Raw genomic sequence first — 22,121 nt, 5'->3', positions numbered from 1 at the left:
TGATTGTGTTGGTGGTTTCACAGCTGCATACATTTGTCAAAACTCATCAAACCAAATACTTTTTAAAAGGGTGAATTTAATGAAGCTAACCCCCAAATAAGTAAATTAATCTGACCCTCTTTCTCTGGTTTCCCAGGACAGAGGCTGTGGTTTTCTCCCTCTTCCTTGGTCTAAGGGGTCCATTTCAGCCCAAGTGACCCTCTCCTGTAATTCCCCTTCATTCAATTCGTTATCAAACCAGAGGAAGACAGATGGACAGAGACAGAGACAGCGGGAGGCAGAGATTTAGACAGAAAGACAGAAAACATTCTATATTTTGGAGTTTGTGATATGTAGAATCCTCCTAAGCACGGGCCCCGAGGCAGGGAAAGGGTCCTCTTTCCAGGGTGTAAGAATAGCACGAGACTGTCATGGCTGAGAGCATCTCCTTTGATAAGTCTGTGTACCTCAACTTCTTCCACCCAATAGATTCTCACTTACACAAATTCTTTGATAGTAAGTGTTCTGTGAGCATTGAATTTTTGCTGAAATCTTAAATGTGAATTTTTTAAAGACTCCCATAGGTAGTCACTTTAAAGTTTATATTCTTCCTGATTTATTTGTTTTGCACATTTGAAACTTTTCATGAACTGAATTTGCTTAAAAGGGAGTATACCTGAAGGATAAGCCATCAAACCTCCGTTTTGCTTGACAGACCTGCCAGATGTGTCGTTCTTTTGTGGCAGGGCCCAACTAGAAACCAGAAAGATGGAGGGCAGAAAGGAAGAAGATGACACAAAACAATGGATAAACAGAAAGCGCTTCTATTTGTCTTTCTGATGCACACTCACAGACACTTGCACATTCCTCCCCAGCCCAGCACTCCCATGCTCACTTGGATTTCACTAACATTACATGAAATCACAGGAGCCACCTACTCTGAAAGTATGCGTTCTACGTGTGATAAAAATGAGACAAAGGACTTTTCCAAAATTGTCATATCATGGGAGAGACTTTTGGCATGATCCTGTCACACCAAAGGGCTGCTGTTGACTATGGGAGCCCAAGAAGTCTGTAAATGACCCCCACAGTCACACAGCCCTTCAGGGACTCAGTTTATTCATATGTAAAATGGGAATAACAATAACTGTCTTCTTTTTCTCACATAACCCGTGGTTAGGGGCACGTGTGGAATTGCATGTGAAAGAGCCCTGTAAACTCTGGACTAGCACCTACCTACATAGCGCCTATAGCAGCTGCTGCTGAACGGCTGTGCGACACAGCCAGCGTGGTGTGAAAAGCGACTCCCTCCCCACTGCAAGGACCCCTGGCCTTTAGAGGAGGCTCCCGGAGCTTGTTAGTGGTCGAGATACTTTTGTTTCTAGTTTATAACCAACCCGCGGGAAGCCCCCTTCGCCTCCTCCGCTCACCGGAACACAATCTAAAGATTTCTCTCGCTGTCCTGAGTGCTGAATCCTGCAGGACCCGCCAAGCCAGGATCATCGGCTTCCCCGTGAGCTCGGCATAGCATGCGGGTGTGCTGAGAAGCGCCTAGGTCAGCACTCCAGCCGGGACCCCCTTGTCCGGCCCCAGTCAGCGCGCCGGCTAATGCGGCCTATTCAGGGAGCCGGGGCGGGAACAATGGGAACAAATCTGTGCCTACCGCGCTCCCAGGGGACAAAGTGTTGGCAGCCTTTCCCTCGGAGCTCATCAATTCCGGAACCACTCAACCAGGGTGCTGAGCCCCGGCGGCTGCTGACTCACAAAGGGCCACGTGGACGCCGGGGAAACGGGAACCCATTTCGCCCAAGTGAAAGGAAATGCGATCCTTTAGCGGAGATAAGAGAAGACCGAGGGGGCAGCACAAGGCCTGACAGAAATGAAGTGAGAGAGATCACGTTCACCTTTCTGTGCAAGTAGCTGCTCCCCTCCCCCTCCGAGGCACGGAGCTCTCTGCCCTCCTGCGGCCCCGACCCCACCTCGCTCCACCGCGCCCTCCTCCCCTCCACCTGCTCCCCAGACACCATCTCATAGCCACTCACAGACACGCAAGTCACTGGTCATTAAAGTGGGGAGGGGCTGAAGAGACCACCAGCCCACTGTTCCCAACCTTTTCAGCATCAGTGGCTCCTCTTAAGCCTCCTCCTGTAGGAATTCCATATTTGGAGAGATTTTAGAATAGCTGCCTTTATTGAGTACCTGCTCCTTTGGGTCGTTCCCTGGACAAAGAATTTCCCCCTTACTATCTCATCTAGTGCCAGCAAAACTACTGGGAAGTGGGTGTAATTATCTCTATCTTACACATGAGGAGGCTGAGACTAAGAGAGAGGTGTGTTTGCCTGAAATCCTACAGCTAGAAAGTAGCAGAGTTAGAATTGAACCAAGGTCTGTGTGGCTTCAAGTCCCCACAGGCTTCCAGCACTTGAGAAGAAATAGCTCATGTTCCCAGCAATTGCACTGCTAGGTATGTACTCAAGAGAAATGAAACTATGTGTCCACATAATAACTTGCACACCAGCGTTTATAGCAATACTGTTCAAATGTTCATCAACTGGTGAATGGATAAACAAAATGTGGAATATCCACACAATGGAATATTATTTGGCCATAAAAAGGAATGAAGCACAGGTACATGCTACAACATGGCTGAATCTTGAAAACATTTGGTTAAGTGAAAGAAGCCAGTCACAAAAGACCACATATTATATGATATCTTTTACATAAAATGTCCAGAATAGGTAAATACATAGATACAGAAAGTAGACTGGTGGTCACTCAGGGCTGAGGGACAATAGCAGTGATCCCTAAAGGATTCAGGGTTTCTTTCTGAGGTGACAAAAATGCTCTAAAACTGACTGTGGAGATGGTTGCACATATCTGTGAATATGCTAAAAACCATTGAGCTGTACCTTTTAAACTGGTGAATTGTATGGTATGTGGATTATATCTCAATAAAGGTATTTAAAAAGAAATAGCTCATGTTATGACTGACAAGGTATCCTGGCTCTGTGTCGTGAAGGTTGAGAAGCAGAAGCTGCATGGTACAGTGGAAAGAACCAGAACTTTGGAACCAGCGACCTTGGGCAAGTTGTTCAGCCTCTCTGAGCCCGAGTTCCTTGTCTGTAAACTGGGGTTAGTAAGCCCATCTCACCCCGTTGTTACAGTGTAAGGGAAGGCCCCCAGCCCCTCCAGGTATACAGTTCCCTGATTTTGAAGTTTGAGGCTAGAGTGAAGAGGCAGAGGTGGGAGGTGCCTGCGGGCAGAGTGGTTTCCCCTGCAGAGAAGGGATCCTTCTCTCCAGATGTACCAAAGGCTAATCAGGCAAAGGGCTGAAAAGAAAGCTTGGTGATTCACTGCCCTCTGTTGCTTAAGCGACCCCAAATAAGAGAGGCTGAGAGGAAGTGAGAAAACAAGGTGTGTGTGTGTGTGTGAGGTCTCGGGGCGACCCTGCTGGCCCTGCGACTGGTGGGAGCCAGAACCAGGAGGGAGGCAGATGGGAGAACTAAGGGAAACCAGCCTCCCGCGGAAGGCAGCTCTTTTTCAAGGCAGCAGGGTGGGTTGGGTGATTCTGATGTATTTCTGCCCCACTATGAAGCATCTGCCAAAAATGCTGCGATGCTTTTCTGAAAACAACTGGGGCATTAGAAAGAGGTATGAAAAAGCTAAACAAGTAAAATAACAAAAACCAGAAAACAGAGCAACTTGGTAACAGAGGTACTTAAGGTGTAGGAGATGGTACCAGCGTGTTGGCCGCAGTGGGAAGTGCAGTCGATCTTCGTCATTCACAGATTCTGTATTTGTGAATTCACCCACTCACTAAAATTTATTTGTAATTCCCACATCACTGCTCATGGTGCTTTTGAGGTCATTCCTGGACAGAGCACAGCGGCAAAAAATTTGTTGCCCAGTGTGCACGTTCCCAGTTGAGGTAGAATAAACGCTCTGCCTTCTTGTTTAGCTCTCATACTGTAAACAAGAGTCCCTTTTGCAGTGTTTAGTGCTATGTTTTCTGCATTATTTTCCTTTGGTTCGTGATTTCACTGTATAAAATAACCCACAAAGGCAGTGCTAAATTGCTGTCCAGTGTTCCCAAGCACAAGAAGGCTGCGATGTGCCTTACAGAGAAAATGTGTGTTATATAGTCTTCCTTCAGGTATGAGTTAGCTATGAGTTCAAGGTTAATGAATCAACAATGTATATTAAATAAGCTGTCTCTAAACAGAAATACACATCAACAAAAGGTTATGTATTGATTAGTTGACAAGAATGTTGTGACCAGAGGCTCACAGGAACCCAGCCCTATATTTCCTTTAGGAAAAACTAGTTCAGTACTCTATTTGCTGTTCAGGGTTCACATAGGATTCTATAGTCATAGAATATAACTACTACAAATAATAGATGCTCTGTATTTTTCATATATTATCTCATTTTAATGCCCACAAAGTGTTATATTTTACAAATAAGGAAATTGACATTATATATATTAGATTATGTGACTTCTCTAACTGTGAAATTGGCAGGATTTGAACCCATTTCTAACTCTTCAGTGGGGAAGGGAACTCTCTAGCCCTTGAGGTGAAATGCCAGTTCTTAGGGAAGTGTGATCAGGCTCATATCAGGGCTGGTAGGAGGGCACAAGGAGAGCTGGGCTTGGTCAAGAACAGTATAGATCTGAGAAAGGAGGGTGAAAGAACTAACACGACCCTCCAGATGTAGTCTGCACTGATCCGACTGTAGCCAAGACAGTGGCGAAAAGCCAATCTGCGATCAGCACAGAAGAGAGGCACCAGTGTGGTGAGGAGACTGGGAGCCAACCATGTCCAGAGAGGAGCAATGGAAGGACTAGGAATTTTTCAGCCTAGAAATGAGAGCATGGAGGCAAACAGGGAGGGATCTTCAAATATCTAAAGGGTTATCTTGGGAATGAAGAACTAGATGGAAGGCAGGACTAGGATTGAGGGCTGACAGTTAGTTACAGGGAGCGGATTTTGACTGGGTGTGAGGAACATTTTCTGATATTCAGAGCTCTCCAACAAGCCAAGACTGGAAATTGGTGGTCCACAGGCCAAATCAAGCTGCAAACATGTTTTGTTGCCTCACAAAAACCACAAAAGTGTTTTTTAAAAATTGTATGTAAATGCCCTGTGGGACATGTATCCCAGTGCCACAGCCTGCAGCACTCGCTTTTAGCCCCATGTCACTCATGTGTAACTTGCCTTACCCGTCATGTATGGGGTTGACTGATTTAGCAAATAAAATACAGGATGTACAGTTAAATTTGAATTTCAGACAAACACTTTCTTAGTATAAGTATGCCCTGCAATACTTAGGATATACTTATACTGTATTTGTATCCCAACACTGGAGACTTACTAATACTGTCCTGTATTTAATCTGGCAACCCTACCCTGGTAACTTTAAATGGGACTCCCTGACATTGCATTTTGAGGAAGTGGGCTCCACCTTTAGGAAAGAACCAGAGACTTGTCTCAGAGGAATGTTCAGGATGGAAGCAGAGCTAAAATGGTCTAAGAATGCTTTTGCCCAATTTTCTTGAAACCCTCCATTTCGGAGTGACAAAACAAGAAAAGGTAGAGGAAGTTAATAATTCTAAGTAACACCACCGGTGCTCTTCTGGGTGTGCTTGATGGGAGAACGCTGGCTTCTTGCTCTAATGGCAGAATATCATACCAGAACTGGGACTGATTGCTAGATAAGGACATAATGTGTTCCTGACCTCTAATATCAATTGCTAGTAAACTTCCTTTTAAGTGCAAGTTGACTGATGTCTCTACAGCTGGGGAGAAAGGTTGCAATCTCTTTCTGGATCAGGGCATGAACAAAAAGGCATCTAATATCTCAAAATTATAATTCAGTTTTATCTGTCAAAAGCCATCCTCTGCTTCTCTGAGGCTGTGGTTAGTCATCCTGACACTTGTTTTCCTACCCTGCTGCCAGAACTGTTTTTCTGGTTGTTTTGAACAGACGGTGGCCGACTTACCATGAACTGGAACGTGGCCGCAGTTGATACGGGAGGAGAGACTGGCCCTAACTCACTGACTCAGTTTCCTGGGCAGAAAAGGAGGAGCAGTATCTCTGAGCCACTTCCAGAAATTGTGCCTCTAAAAATGAGTGTCAGTAGTCCTTGGTCATCATCTAGTCCTTCAGCCTCCAGAGAATCCAAATGTTGATGTTTGACGGGATTTGAGTAAGCATTTGGTTCAACTCGCTCGTTTTGGAGATCAGAAAAGTTAGCTTCAGGTAGGGTGACAGGGCCCAGAGTCCTCTGCAGCTCAGCGAACGGCCTCCCATTCCTCCGCCCCGGTTCATCGCGGGTCCTTCCCTTATTTTCACTCAATTTTCTCAAAGCCCCTCACTCAAAACAGACGAAATGGCAAAAGGCAGGGGAAGTTAAAAAATGCATAAAAATACTTGAGGGAAAGTATCTATCACACATTAGAGTGTAGACTAGAGTACACACAAAGGCCGTGTCCCCAGCCATCCTAACTTGTCCTTCTGGGGACAGCTCCTAGGAGATGGGCTTTGCTGTCTCTTTTAAAGATAGGTGAATTCAGCATATCCCCAGGTTCACTTGGATGCTCACAGAATATTCCTTGCGATACTGTTTCCTTCATCATTCTTCATTAAGATTCAATAGGTAAGATCTCAGGGGTCACTCAAAGTAAGTAAAACTCAAGAAAACTCCATGTCAACTATTGTAGAGTAGGGACAAATTGTTTAATATGTCCTTTTTTTTTTTAGAGGAACTGAACTTAGGTTGAGAAGTAAGAGACCTAGGAGTCTCTGGATCTTAAACAAGGGAATTCCAGTGACTCGTGGCTCTGTTATTTTCCAGTAGTAGCCCTGTTCTTACTGGCTATTCCTGATAGGTGTTCTGTCTCCTCAAGCAGAACTTCAAGGGGACCTGTCCTTCCTACCTTTTAAATTTCTCAGGGTCTTATTCTTACATTATGCACACAGATCCCCAGCCAATATGTGTTGAATGAACGAGTTGGAACTAAAAAGGACAAGGACTTTGGAAACATAAATATCCTGGACCAAATCCAGGTTTCTCCATTTACCAGCTGGTAAACTTGGGCAAATTTTGAACTTCTCTAGACCTCAGTTCCCTCATCTATAAAAAGCAGATAGACCCCCTCTCTTATAGGGCTGTTGTGAAGAGAAAATGGGATAATGAAGGCACATGATAAATGGCAGCTGTGATTATTGTACCTGTTGAGTTAATACAGACCTTTTTTCTTTTACATTTAAAAAATCAGTTTTATTGAGATATAACTTACATGCAATAAAATTCACTGATTTTTTTTTTTTTTTGCGTTACGCGGGCTTCTCACTGCTGTGGCCTCTCCCATTGCGGAGCACAGGCTCCTGGATGCGCAGGCTCAGCGGCCATGGCGCACGGACCCAGCCGCTCCGCGGCATGTGGGATCTTCCCAGACCGGGGCACGAACCTGCATCCCCTGCATCGGCAGGCGGACTCTCAACCACTGCGCCACCAGGGAAGCCCAAATTCACTGATTTTAAGTGTACAACTAGATGAGCTTTGACAAACATATACAGTTTTGTAAATACCACCACAATCATGATATAGATTTCCATCACCACAAAGAGTTCCCTTGTGCCCCTGTGTAGTCAGTCCCCTCTCTCCATCCTTGACCCTTGGCAAACACTGATCTACTTTCTGGCACTATAGTTTTACCATTTCTAGAATTCCATATAAATGAAATCATACAGTATGTGGTCTTATGTTTCTATCTTCTTTCACTTAGCTTAATGCTTTTGAGATTCATTTATATTGCTGTGTGTTATCAGTACTTCATTTCTTTTTACTGGTGAGTAGTAGCCCATTATGCGGCTATACCACAATTTGTTGATCCATTCACCTACTGATAGATATTTGGGACTTCCAGATTTTTGGCTATCATGAATAAAGACTGAAGTACAAGTCTTTGTGTGAATATCCATTTTTATTTCCCTTGGGTAAATACCTAGGAGTGGGATTTCTGGGTCAAATGACATATTAATTTTCTACTGCTGTGTAACTACATATCACAAATGTAATGCCTGAACACAACGCCCATTTATTACCTGACAATTCTCTATGTCAGAAGTCTGGGTGGCCTCGACCAGATTCTTTGCTTAGGGTTTCACAAGGCTGAAATCAAGGTATTGGTCAGGCTGGGTGCTTATTTGGGAGAGCTGGGAAAGAATCTGCTTCTTCCTCCCGTTGCAGGGGGGTGGGGTGGGGCTCTTTCAGATCTCTAAGATTGCCCACATTCTTTCTCACACAGCCCTTGCATCTTCAAATCAGCAATGCATGTTGAGTCCTTTTCACACTTCCAGTCTCTCTGGTTCTTTTTCTGCTACCAGTCATAGAAAACTCTGCTTTTAAAGGACTGGTGTAATTACAACCTCCCTTTTGCCATGTAATGTAACTAATCACAGGAGTAACATCTGGGAGCAAAGGTCATAGGACCATCTTAAAATTCTGCCTGCTACATATGGTAAGTGTATGTTTAACTTTATAAGAAACCATCAGACTGTTTTCCAAAGTGGCTGCACCATTTTTCCTTCCCTTCAGGAGTGCACGAGAGTTCCAGTTGCTTCACATTCTTGCCAACACTTGGTACTGTCAGTCAGGTTTAGCTGTTGGTGAGTGTGTAGTGGTATGTCAAGGTGGTTCAACTTGCATTTTCCTAACCCTAAGTTCTTTCTTATGCTTATTAGAGCATAAAATTTTGTTTGATGAAACGTTCTGCTGCTTTAAAAAAAGATTTACATGCACTGGCTTAGATAAACTGTGTGGTTCTTACAGAATCTGTAATCTGTGAAACTTTTTTATTTCACATCTTTATTGGAGTATAAATGCTTTACAATGTTGTGTTAGTTTCTGCTGTACAACAAAGTGAATCAGCTATATGTATACATATATCCCCATATCCCCACCCTCTTAAGCCTGCCTCCCACCCTCCCTATCCCATCCCTCTAGGTTGTCACAAAGCACCAAGCTGATCTCCCTGTGCTATGCTGCTGCTTCCCACTAGCCATCCATTTTACATTTGGTAGTGTATATAAGTCAATGCTACTCTCTCACTTCATCCCAGCTTCCCTATCCCCCCTGTGCCCGCAAGTCCATTCTCTACGTCTGCGTCTTTATTCCTGCCCAGCCACTGGGTTCATCAGTACCACTTTTTAAAATTCCATATACATGCGTTAGCATACGGTATTTGTTTTTCTGTTTATGACTTACTTCACTCTGTATGACAGATTCTAGGTCCATCCACCTCACTACAAATAACTCAATTTCGTTCCTTTTTATGGCTGAGTAATATTCCACTGTTTATATGCTCTACATCCTCTTTATCCAGTCATCTGTCGATGGACACTTAGGTTGCTTCCATGCCCTGGCTATTGTAAATAGTGCTGCAATGAATATTGTGGTACATGTATCTTTTTGAATTATTGTTTTCTCATGGTATATGCCCAGTAGTGGGATTTCTGGGTCACGTGGTAGTTCTATTTTTAGTTTTTTAAGGAATCTCCATACTGTTCTCCATAGCAGCTGTATCAATTTACATTCCCACCAATCTTACAGGAGGGTTCCCCTTTCTCCACACCCTCTCCAGCATTTATTGTTTCTAGATTTTTTGATGATGGCCATTCTGACTGGTGTGAGGTGATACCTCATTGTGGTTTTGATTTGCATTTCTCTAATGATTAGTGATGTTGAGCATCTTTTCATGCATTTGTTGGCAATCTGTATGTCTTCTTTGGAGAAATGTCTATTTAGGTCTTCTGCCCATTTTTTTATTGGGTTGTTTGGTTTTTTTTGATATTGAATTGCATGAGCTGCTTGTAAATTTTGGAGATTAATCCTTTGTCAGTTGCTTTGTTTGCCAATATTTTCTCCCATTCTGAGGGTTGTCTTTTCCTCTTGTTTATGGTTTCCTTTGCTGTGCAAAAGCTTTAAGTTTCATTAGGTCCCATTTGTTTATTTTTGTTTTTATTTCCCTTACTCTAAGAGGTGGGTCAAAAAGGATCTTGCTGTGATATATGTCATAGTGTTCTGCCTATGTTTTCCTCTAAGAGTTTTATAATGTCTGGCCTTACATTTAGGTCTTTAATCAATTTTGAGTTTATTTTTGTGTGTGGTGTTAGGGAGTGTTCTAATTTCATTCTTTTACATGTAGCTGTCCAGTTTTCCCATCACCACTTATTGAAGAGGCTGTCTTTTCTCCATTGTATATTCTTGCCTCTTTTATCAAAAATAAGGTGACCGTATGTGCGTGGGTTTATCTCTGGGCTTTCTATCCTGTTCCATTGATCTATATTTCTGTTTTTGTGCCAGTACCATAGTGTCTTGATTACTGTAGGTTTTTAGTATAGTCTGAAGTCAGGGAGTCTGATTCCTCTAGCTCCGTTTTTCTTTCTCAAGATTGCTTTGGCTATTCGGGGTCTTTTGTGTTTCCATACAAATTGTGAAAATTTTTGTTCTAGTTCTGTGAAAAATGCCATTGGTAGTTTGATAGGGATGGCATTGAACCTGTAGATTGCTTTGGGTAGTATACTCATTTTCACAATGCTGATTCTTCCAATCCAAGAACATGGTATATCTCTCCATCTGTTTGTATCATATTTAATTTCTTTCATCAGTGTCTTATAGTTTTCTGCATACAGGTCTTTTGTCTCCTTAGGTAGGTTTATTCCTAGGTATTTTATTCTTTCTGTTGCAATGGTAAATGGGAGTGTTTCCTTAATTTCTCTTTCAGATTTTTCATCATTAGTGTATAGGAATGCAAGAGATTTCTGTGCATTAATTTTGTATCCTGCTACTTTACCAAATTCATTGATTAGCTCTAGCAGTTTTCTGGTAGCATCTTTAGGAGTCTCTATGTATAGTATCATGTCATCTGCAAACAGTGACAGCTTTACTTCTTTTCTGATTTGGATTCCTTTTATTTCTTTTTCTTCTCTGATTGCTGTGGCTAAAACTTCCAAAACTATGTTGAATAAAAGTGGTGAGTGTGGACAACCTTGTCTTGTTCCTGATCTTAGAGGAAATGGTTTCAGTTTTTCACCATTGAGAACAATGTTGGCTGTGGGTTTTTCATATATGGCCTTTATTATATTGAAGTAAGTTTCCTCTATGCCTACTTTCTGGAGGCTTTTTTATCATAAATGGGTGTTGAATTTTGTTGAAAGCTTTTTCTGCATCTATTGAGATGATCATATGTTTTTTCTCCTTCCATTTGTTAATATGGTGTATCACGTTGATTGATTTGCATATATTAAAGAATCCTTGCATTGCTAGGATAAACCCCACTTGATCATGGTGTATGATCTTTTTAATATGCTGTTGGATTCTGTTTGCTAGTAGTTTGTTGAGGATTTTTGCATCTATGCTCATCAGTGATATTGGCCTGTAGTTTTCTTTCTTTGTGACACCTTTGTCTGGTTCTGGTATCAGCATGATGGTGGTCTCGTAGAATGAGTTTGGGAGTGTTCCTCCCTCTGCTATATTTTGCAAGAGTTTGAGAAGGATAGGTGTTAGCTCTTCTCTAAATGTTTGATAGAATTTGTCTGTGAAGCCATCTGGTCGTGGGCTTTTGTTTGTTGGAAGATTTTTAATCACAGTCTCAATTTCAGTGCTTGTGATTGGCCTGTTTATAGTTTCTCATTCTTCCTGGTTCAGTCTGGGAAGGTTGTACTTTTCCAAGAATTTGTTCATTTCTTCCAGGTTGTCCATTTTATTGGCATAGAATTGCTTGTAGTAGTCTCTTGGATCTTTTGTATTTCTGTGGTGTCAGTTGTAATCTCTCCTTTTTCATTTCTAATTATATTGATTTGAGTCCTCTCCCTTTTTTTATTGATGTGTCTGGCTAAAGGTTTATCAATTTTGTTTATCTTCTCAAAGAACCAGGTTTTAGTTTTATTGATCTTTGCTATTGTTTTCTTTGTTTCTATTTCATTTATTTCTGCTCTGATCTTAATGATTTCTTTCCTTCTACTAATTTTGGGTTTTCTTTGTTCTTCTTTTTCTAGTTCCTTTAGGTATAAGGTTAGATTGTTTATTTGAGATTTTTCTTGTTTCTTGAGGTGAGCTTGAATTGCTATGAACTTCCCTCTTAGAACTGCTTTTGCTGCATCACATAGGTTTTAGATCGCGATGTTTTCGTTGTCATTTGTTTCTAGGTATTTTTGATTTCATCTTTGACTTCTTCAGTGACCTCTTGGTTATTTAGCAGTACACTGTTTAGTCTCCGTGTATTTGTGTTTTTTACTGTTTTTCTTTCCTATAATTGATTTCTAATCTCATAGCTTTGTGGTTTGAAAAGATGCTTGATATGATTTCAATTTTCTTAAATTTTCTAAGGTTTGATTTGTGACCCAAGATGTGATCTATTCTGGAGAACGTTCTGTGTGCGCTTGAGAAGAAAATGTATTCTTCCACTTTTGGGTGGAATGTCCTAAAGATATCAATTAGGTCTATCTGGTCTATTGTGTCATTTAAAGCTTGTGTTTCCTTATTTATTTTCTGTCTGGATGATCTGTCTATTGGTGTAAATGGGGTGTTAATGTCCCCCACTATTATTGTGTTACTGTCAACTTCTCCTTTTATGGCTGTTAGCATTTGCCTGATGTATTGAGGTGCTCCTATGTTGGGTGCATAAATATTTATAATTGTTATGTTTTCTTCTTGGATTGATCCCTTGATCATTATGTAGTGTCCTTCCTCATCTCTTGTAACAGTCTTTATTTTAAAGTCTATTTTGTCTGATATGAGATTTACTACTCCAGCTTTCTTTTGATTTCCATTTGCATGGAATATTTTATTCCATACCCTCACTTTCATTCTGTATGTGTCCTTCGGTCTGAAATGGGTTTCTTGTAGACAGCGTATATAAGGGTCTTGTTTTTGTATCCATTCAGCCAGTCTGTGTCTTTTGGTTGGAGCATTTAATCCATTTACATTTAAGGTAATTATCGATATGTATGTTCCTATTCCCATTTTCTTAATTGTTTTGGGTTTGTTATTGTAGGTCTTTTCCTTCTCTTGTCTCCCTGCTTAAAGAAGTTCCTTTAGCATTTATTGTAGAGCTGGTTTGGTAGTGCTGAATTCTCTTAACTTTTGCTTGTCTGTAAAGCTTTTCATTTCTCCATCGAATCTGAATGAGATCCTTGCTGGGTAGAGTAATCTTGGTTGTAGGTTTTTCCCTTTCATCACTTTAAATATATCCTGCCACACCCTTCTGGCTTGCAGAGTTTCTTCTGAAAGATCAGCTGTTAACCTTATGGGGAATCCCTTGTGTGTTATTTGTTGTTTTTCCCTTGCTGCTTTTAATATGTTTTCTTTGTATTTAATTTCTGATAGTTTGATTAATATATGTCTCAGCATGTTTCTCTTTGGGTTTATCCTGTATGGGACTCTCTGTGCTTCCTGGACTTGACTATTTCCTTTTCCATGTTAGGGAAGTTTTCGACTATAATCTCTTCAAATATTTTCTCAAAGCCTTTCTTTTTCTCTTCTTCTTCTGGGACCCCTAAAATTCAAATGTTGGTGCATTTAATGTTGTCCCAGAGGTCTCTGAGACTGTCCTCAAGTCTTTTCATTCTTTTTTCTTTATTCTGCTCCCTGGCAGTTATTTCCACCATTTTATATTCCAGCTCACTTATCTGTTCTTCTGCCTCAGTTATTCTGCCACTGATTCCTTCTAATTTCTAATCTAGTATCTAATTTCGGTTACTGTGTTGTTCATCACTGTTTGCTCTTTAGTTCTTCTAGATCCTTGTTAAATGTTTCTTGTATTTTCTCCATTCTATTTCTGAGATTTTGGATCATCTTTACTATCATTACTCTGAATTCCTATTCAGGTAGTTTGCCTATTTCATCTTCATTTAATTGGTCTTGTAGATTTTTACCTTGCTCCTTTGTCTGTAACATATTTTTTTGTCGTTTCTTTTTTCTTTTTTTTTTTTTGGGAGTGGGGCTGTATTCCTGTCTTACTGGTTGTTTGGCCTGAGGCGTCCAGCACTGGAGTTTGCAGGCAGTTGGATAGAGCCAGGTCTTGGTGCCGAGGCGAGGACCTCTGGGAGACCTCACTCCTATTAATATTCCCTGGAGACTGAGGTTCTCTGTTAGTCCAGTGGTTTGGACTTGGAGCTCCCACCACAGGAGCTCGGGCCCGACCCTGCAAGCCGCATGGCGTGGCAAAAAAAAAAAAAAAAAAAAAGAAAGAAAATGAAAAAAAAGTAGCAGTACAATAACAAAGAATAAAAAACAATATAAAATTAGAAAGATAAAAAAATATTAGGAAAAATAAAACTATAATTGAAACAACTGCAACAAGGTAGAATAAAACCACAACAGAAAACAAAAGGGGGGGGCGGGGAACAAGCCAAAAGGAGCAGAACAATAACAAAGTATAAAGAATAAAATAAAATTAGAAAAATAAAAGATTTATTAGAAAAAATCAAAATATAAGTGAATCAATGGCAATGAATCAACAAGGCAAAACGGAACCCCAGTCTAAAAGAGGAAAAAAAAACAACAACCCTTGGCTATGGGGGCAGAGTTTAGACGGGGGTGGAACTTAGGCAGGGGTAGGGTTTAGGGTGGGGCGGTGACGTTTGAGTGTGGGGCGGGGCCAAGGCTCAGGACCCCAGGCTCAGCTGGAAAAGGCCTTGGGGGCACAGCCAAGGTGGGGCGGGGCCTCCGCTCAAGACCTGCGCAGAAAGGGAGAGGCAGCACGTGGAAAGGAGGGCCTCTGGAATGTGGAGTTCCGGAGTTTGGAGGTAGGGCGCTGAGTGACGGTGTGTGGGTGGGGTTTAGGCTCCACGGGTTAGAGGGGGACTGAGTGTAGAGGTGGGGCCCTGGGTGGGGGTGAGGAGCAGGGCTTGGGTTCTGCACAGCAGGAGAGAGGCTCTGAGGACAGAGGATTAGGCACAGGAGCCCAACAGGCTTCCCGGTGCCTAAGTGGACAGGGAAAGCGCTGGCCCCGTTCCCTTCCGTTCCTCTGTGCCCCTCCCCCACCGTCTCCCCCCGTCGCCGTTGCCCCCCGAACCGTGGGTGGGTCCCGCTGGGTGTAGGAACTCCTCCCCTACCCCAGCCGCCCCTCAGGGGTGCCGGTCCCGGAGGTCCAGCCTTACCTTTGCTCCCCTTTCCCTCCTCCCTCCCACTCCCTCAGGACCCGCACGGCTGGAGGGGGCCTAGGTGGGCAGAGGATCAGGCCTGGGATCTCAACAGGTTCCTGGGGGCCCAAGTGGACAGGGGAACCTGGTCACTCTCCCTTTTGATCCTCTGCCCTCCCAGTGCTCCCCCAATTTCCCCCATTGGGCGTGAGATCCTTTTCCCTCCCCTAGCCGCCCCTCAGCTGCGCCAGTCCCCTTCTGCCTCCACTACTCCTCCCCCCTCACTCTGCCCCACATCCTACCCGGTTGCTGGGGGTTCCTCCCATCCCCTTCGGTGTCTGTGGTCCCCCACCGGTGCCTGATAGGTGCCCTAGTTGTGAGGAGACGCGAATTCCGCATCCTCCTAGTGCACCATTAATACAGACCTTAAGCAACAAGAACCACCACGTGGCAGTACGATTTTCTAACCTTTTAATCCAGTCCCATTTCGTCTGGCACAAAGATATAACCTGAAGGTTGAGTTGCTTTGTGTAACTGCCCGCTGTGGTGGGCACTATTTTACTGGTGCCTACAAGTGTTTAAGGAGAGGCATTATAGTAAACAGTGGAATGCATGCCAATTGTTTTTATTTATGATGCTTATTTGGAGGACAAGGCCAGCCAGCATTTGGCCCCAGGAAGAAGCTTATGGCTGCATCCATATCATCACTCCACAATGCGGCGGAAAGACTGGATAGCTGGGGAAGCTGCACCCCAGTCGATGGGCTTCCGGTACTCCTTCTTGTCCAGGAGGTACTGCCTGCCACGGTAGTTGGGAAGCTCGTAGAAGATCCACGCACCCTCCAGCACCTTACAGGAGTGGACCTCTCGCATGTGAAACTGCTCCATGATGGAAGGGCAATCTTCAGTGGTTTCATACATCTGACCATTAAAATCCCCTTTCTCAAAGATCTGAATCTTATACTGGCCTCCACTAGACTAAAAAAACAAAGGGGGAAATGAACAGCAAACATTAGCGAAATCAACAGCAGGCCAGGAACTCAGAGAACAGTGAGGTTTGGGACCCATCATCTTGAAAGTGAGATGATCTGAATGCCCATCCCCACTGTGTACTGACTGAAACAGCTGACGTTCAATAAGAAAAACAATTCCTTAAAATATACAAGAGGTAGAGAAAGTACTATGGAAATAAGTCACGTAGTCTTGTGATGAACTGACCTAAGATTTTATTGAAGCCTCAGCAGCCAACAAGAAACAACTACCCATTAAGAGGTGGGAAAATCTTAAGAAAATTCTTTCACATAAAAGCAAAATGGCGGGGGAGGGGGTAAGAGACAGAAAGAGAGAGAGCACGCGCATCCTCTGCAGACTCACCAGGTGAACAGCTCTGCAGGAGCTGAGGCGGTCATTGAGGCCCATCCAGTGCTGGTACTCAGAGTAGTCACCCCGGGGTAGGATGTACATGTACCCAGCAAAGTTGGGCCTTTCATACACAGCCCAGGTGCCTCCTTCCACTCTAATGGAGTTGCAGCGACTCAAGTACATGTGGAAATCTGCACAGTCGCAATCGCTGTCATAGTGGCGGCCTTGAAAGTTTTTGTCTTCAAAGAAAGTAATCTGGAGCACAGGACAAAGTGGAAAAACTGAGGGGTTAAGTGGCTGTGTTCATAGAAAAATGAAAATTATGAACATATTCCCCACTTTAGGAATTCCTTTCTCCTCCATTTTGAGGAGAAAATATCTAGTTCTACCATACCTCACAACATTTGCCTTCTGGCAGACAACTTTAGTTGTTAACAACAGGAATGAGCACTTTCTGAGGGCTTAAAATGAAGCAAAACAAAAGAATGCTCTACTGTAAGCCAGCATTTTCAGACTCAAGCTCATGGCTTCTTTCTCACTGTACTTATGTAATAAATGTTCCACTTTTCTATCTGTCCCACCGACACCTACTAGACTTCTTCCAAGGGCAAGGACCAAGCCTTATTTCAGCTATGGACCCTTATACCCTGCACTTGACAAACCCTCAACAAATGCTAGATGAAGATGAGTGAGTTCCAAATACAGAAATCCATTCTAGGTGATATGGAAGAGATATATAGAGAAGAAGAAAACACAGACCTTAGCTTTAGAGCTTATTTTAGATGGATATAGAACATACAGACATGAAAATATATCATGTGTTCTGTATTATTATTTTGTTGCCAACAAAGTAGCTGCAAAGCAACAAAATGACAAGGCAAGAATGTCCTTTGCTTCAAACTCTTACCAAGTTGCATCACAATCTTTGGGGTAAACCTCTGAAGCCTGTGATGGCACTGGGAAATATGCCTGGGAATAGCCCTGAGAAACGGGAAATACTATGCCTGGGCTCTAGAGCTGCATCTCTACAATCAGCCCTACTATTTCAGTCAAGCCACCTCTCAGGGCTCCAGCTTCCCATCTGTCGAATGAAAGGACTGGACTAGATTCGAAGCCCTGGCTGTAAAATAAAACTTTTCTGTTTGAAACAGGCAACAGAGTTCCCGGGAAGTCCCAGGGATTCATGATGCAGTTTCTGAAAACCACTAGACCAAATGGACCACAGAGTCTGTCCCTTCTTGTTCTGTAATCCCACATCCAAGATCAATGCCAGGTTATAATTTAAACTGAAATCACAGGTGTCATTGATTTGAGCAGTTAATTCCCTGGTGTTGTGCCGCCACCTTGTGGCTAATTTGCTTTATAGGTTTAGAAGGAGAAAAACCATGTCAGCCATTTCAGATGAAAGCAGCAGACAGAGCCAGTTATCTGGAGAGGATTTTTGAGGAGAGGACCTTTGAGGCAAGGATTGAAGGATAAGTGGGGGGTTTTCCAGAGGCAGAGCAAAACGGACAGCTCGTTTAATGGAATAAAGGAGTGGAAGGACATGGCCCACTATAGGGACAAGTAGTTCATTAAGCCTGGTGCAGACTGAGCATGTGGTGAAGTGTTAGGAAATAAAGCCAGAAGTGACACAAGAGCCATGCTAGAATCCCTCTGGTGATGATGTGGGAAATGTAATGTAATGGTTTGTACCTAGAAATAGCTGATTGCTATGGGCGGAGGTGAGAGATGCTGAGGACCAACCACAGGCAACTGCAATGTGAATGACGATGAGGACAGTCACAAGAAATGAGGATTTGGTGACTAATTAGATGCAGGGAATGAAGGCAGACACTAAAAATAGTTCGCAGCTGGGCCTCATTCTTTTCTACGCAGGTGAGCCTTTCTACATAGCAACCTACTAATAGCTTTTCCTTCCACTGTGAACTTTCTCCTTCCTGCCCTTCCCATTTCTCTCAACTATTCCCTTTCCTGTTCCCTAAAAGGCTCCTTACCCTTCCTGCCCCTAAATCACCTACTTCGCCTCCTTTCTTCCCTTCCCACAGTCATCTCGATCTCTTCCTGCTCCCTTTCCCATTTTAGCACAGCACAGATTTAGATACGTGGTACAGGTGAGAAAACAAAATCGCAGGACCACTAGTTAAATCTGGGTAACATTATCCACTGCAGAGGGTTGTTCTGAGGGTCCGATGGCACAGTGCCAATAGAGCAATTTTAATAGCTGCCTCATGATTTCCAATAAGCTTTCGCTACAACTGTTACAGATAAAGACGTTAAATGACTTGGCTAAGGTCATTAGCTAGTTACAAGTTGGTTGCAGGCAAACCAGTGGACAGCAGTGCAGACTCCTGGTTAGTAATCTGTTGTTCATTTTATTTTACTTCATCTCCCTCTGTTGTCTTCCTACCTGCACAGCTAACTCTGTTCAAAATATACCATTTACTCTTAGCAATGGAACAAGACCAATTCTGAATCTCACAGGCTTTTCTCAAAACCTGTGGCAAGATCTTTAAGAAAACCAAGGTAAACTCTCTAAGAATGGATAGATTCTAAACTTAATTAAATTTACCTTTGGTTTTTGGCCAACTGTTCACCAAAAAAGAGGCTCTGCAAGGGATATGCCATGGGGAATTAATATCATCTTTCTTCCTTCATTGTTTCTCACACTTACTACCCTCTGCACACTTACCTGACTTCAGTATATGAAAAGTGGAAATATATATGATTTTTTCCTTGCTGTCCACCTTTCCAGCAAACCAGCCAACCATCCCAAGGTTGAAACAAAGTACTAGCATTGCCACAGAACCATTACTGAGCTCCAGGGCCAAGCTCTTCTTTCAGTAGCAGACCTTCCAAGTTTCAGGGCCCAGAGAATGTTGCACCTTTACTCAATCTCCATTTGTAGAAGACCATGAAATCCACTTTATGGTCAGCTGAGAGGTTGGGACTCTTGGACAAAAAATTTTGTAGAGAAGGCTAAGAAATGTGCAGGAGATTTTCCTAGAAGTTATTACAAAATTACTCTGCCAAGTTAATTTTTTGAAAAATAGCCTACTAATCCAGTATAGCAGAGGGGAAAATGTCTTGACTATTCCACAGGTAACAAGAACAAACTTAGTAAAATGCATTGCTTTTTCCCAGCCCATAACTCTTCTGAGTAAACTGCTAGCAAGACAATGAGAAAGGGAGAAGAAATAAAAAAGTAAAAGATAAATTACTATTACTATCTCCTTTGGCTTAGCAAGCAAAAGTTTTTACTAAGTCAACAGACCAGCTACAAGAAATAAAAGAGTGCATTACTCCTACACTGGAAATCATTGAAAGTGGGGCTGTTCTGTAACAACCTTCCCTCCAGGCACGTGGATAGCCCTCTAAGGACTTCAGATGCTTTTTAGTGGGATTTTCATGGCATATTTTTCAAAAACCTCAGAGCACTAAAGACACTGTCTCATTTTTCTCCCCAAACCTTCTGGATGCAAATACGACTATTAGTTCTATTTTCCAAACGGGAAAAAAAATCAGGCGCTCACCAGTTATGCAACAACAGGTGCCTCCTGAAAAAATGCAATGGAAAGTGCCTGACATTGCCTATGTAGTTTTTGTGCCAAGGTGGTTAGTATGAATCTAAACATGAGAAAACAATTAGACAAGTCCAGATGTCAGGACTTTTTATAAGACACCTGGGTTTGGACTTTGAAAAATGTCAATGTCTCACAACAACAAAAACTAGGGGGATTGCTCTATATTAAAGAGGCTAAAAAAAAAGAGGCTAATGAAACTTGACAACCAAATGAAATTCATGACCCTTGACTGGATCCCACATCAGGGGAAAAGCCAGCCATGAAGCACATTTTTGGGAGCAACTGGAGGAAATGTGAATATAGTCTAAATATTAGGTATTATATTCTGATAAATCTGGGGAACCTGATAATGATATGATGTTTATACAGGGAATGCCCTTGATTTTAGGATATACATGCCTAAAAACTTAAGGCAAAAGTATAATGAAGTCTGCTATTTATTTCCAAATGGTTTAGTAAAAAGAGAAAGAGAGACAGAGAGAGAAACCAGATATGGCAAAATGTAAACAATTAGAGAATATAAGTAAGGGACATACAAATATTCATTTACCATCTCTTACTTATTCTTTTAAGATTCAATGGGCTTGAACATTTACACAGGAAAACATTAGGTGGAAAAATCAGGGACCAGAGGCTTTGCTTTAGACCTACAGTCAGTGAAGAACTAGAAAGAGAATGAAGGTATATTCCCTCATGCCCAAAGAGAATCAATTTCCAGTCCAACAATCGTGAATCACATATTTTAGAGGCAGTTTTCCTAACCTAAGTAAGCAGTTTTGGGGGGGAAAGGGATAAGAGTAGCGGCTGAATGAAGGGGATATGTAGGATTTAATTCACTTGATTGGTCCATCCGTTTTGGCCATTTAGAATATTAATGGTTGATGCTAAATTTCACAAGACAGATTTTTAATTGAATACTGAAAGTTTTCTACTCCACATAATCCTCTTATCTGCATGTCTTATTCCTGTGGAAATACAGAGATTAGTTGCTGGAAGGCAGAAATCATGACGATATTTACACATTACATACCTGTACAGTATTCAACATAGTAAGTACCATACATGAAGATAAACCCTTAATAAATTATTTGGTAATTCTGTTAGAATAGAAAATACAATAAGCATGCCTTAATCTTTTCTTCAATCAATCCCAGCCTTCTAACCACTATCATACTCACCTCCAGGTGAAGAAACAAAAGCTTTTCTCCATGTTTCTTTCAATGTATCATTAGGTGAAAAAGTGGGTAGGCTAGAAATCAGCATGACCATTTACTTACCTTGGTTCCAGCTTTAGACATTTTTGGTGCATAGATTGGTTTCCCCAGTGCTGAAATCCAGGAATAGCTACAGAGAGTTAGAGGCACAGAGACATTTATACTGGGTTGGTTTCAAATCAAACATTTGCTTAGTCAAGAGAATAGGATCCAAAAATTGAGTCAGTCATTTAGAGGCTATTGATGGTTTCTAGAAAAACAATCAGGATTATGAAATAAAGGAAAGCTTCAGTACCCTCTTTAATGCTTACCAAGCCTTGCTGCATTATAGACTTTGCTGACTCAAGACACCAAAACCCAGCCAAATTTTTCAAAATTGAAAACAAAAAAGTTCCTCTTGCTTGGGCAATTTGGTTTTCTAGCAAGCAGCCACCTTGAAATCCCCCATGTCTTTTTTTCTTCAAAAGAACTTGCAGGAGATGAGTAAAAAAACCCACCCTCTAATTCTGAACAGAAGTGAAACATGTTCCAAAGCAATAAAACTGACATGACAACTAAAGGCAATGCATGATCTTGTGTTTGGAAAAAAAGTCAACACAAGTGACATTTTGGGGATAATTAGAAAATTTTAATACAGTCTATATATTAGGTACTACTATTGTGCCATTGTTAAACTTCCTGAATTTAATCATATGTACTATGACTATGTAAGAGAATGTCTGGTTTTAAGAAATACATGCTAATGTATTTAGGAGTGAAGGTCCCAGATGTCTTCAACCTACCCTTAAACTGTTGAGCAAAAATAAAATAGTAACACTATATAGAGGGTTGGT

At 42.1% G+C, this 22,121-nt stretch overlaps 1 protein-coding gene across 1 annotated transcript; it reads right to left on the bottom strand.

Moving 5' to 3' along the window:
- Positions 1-15,806: 15,806 nt before the first annotated feature.
- Positions 15,807-21,401, bottom strand: CRYGS (crystallin gamma S). The gene is made up of 3 exons (XM_079704448.1): positions 21,352-21,401; positions 16,503-16,745; positions 15,807-16,106 (listed from the first exon to the last, which is right to left on the bottom strand). The coding sequence occupies exons 1-3, from the start codon at positions 21,370-21,372 to the stop codon at positions 15,834-15,836; spliced, it is 537 nt and encodes a 178-aa protein (XP_079560574.1). The 5' UTR covers positions 21,373-21,401; the 3' UTR covers positions 15,807-15,833.
- Between the last annotated feature and the right edge of the window lie 720 nt (positions 21,402-22,121).

This window comes from Hyperoodon ampullatus (genome assembly GCF_949752795.1).
Source record: "Hyperoodon ampullatus genome assembly, chromosome: 5".
Classification (NCBI taxonomy): Eukaryota; Metazoa; Chordata; class Mammalia; order Artiodactyla; family Ziphiidae; genus Hyperoodon; species Hyperoodon ampullatus.
The sequence above is the reverse complement of the archived record's forward strand: the minus strand, read 5'-3'. Positions and strand labels throughout refer to the sequence as shown.

Excerpts from the sequence above, each read along its gene's own strand:
- CRYGS (XM_079704448.1), bottom strand. The coding sequence starts at position 21,372 with ATGTCTAAAGCTGGAACCAAG. Across the intron at positions 16,746-21,351 it reads TGTCTAAAGCTGGAACCAAG|ATTACTTTCTTTGAAGACAA; the intron begins GTAAGTAAATGG and ends CCTGTGCTCCAG. Across the intron at positions 16,107-16,502 it reads CCTGCAGAGCTGTTCACCTG|TCTAGTGGAGGCCAGTATAA; the intron begins GTGAGTCTGCAG and ends TTGTTTTTTTAG.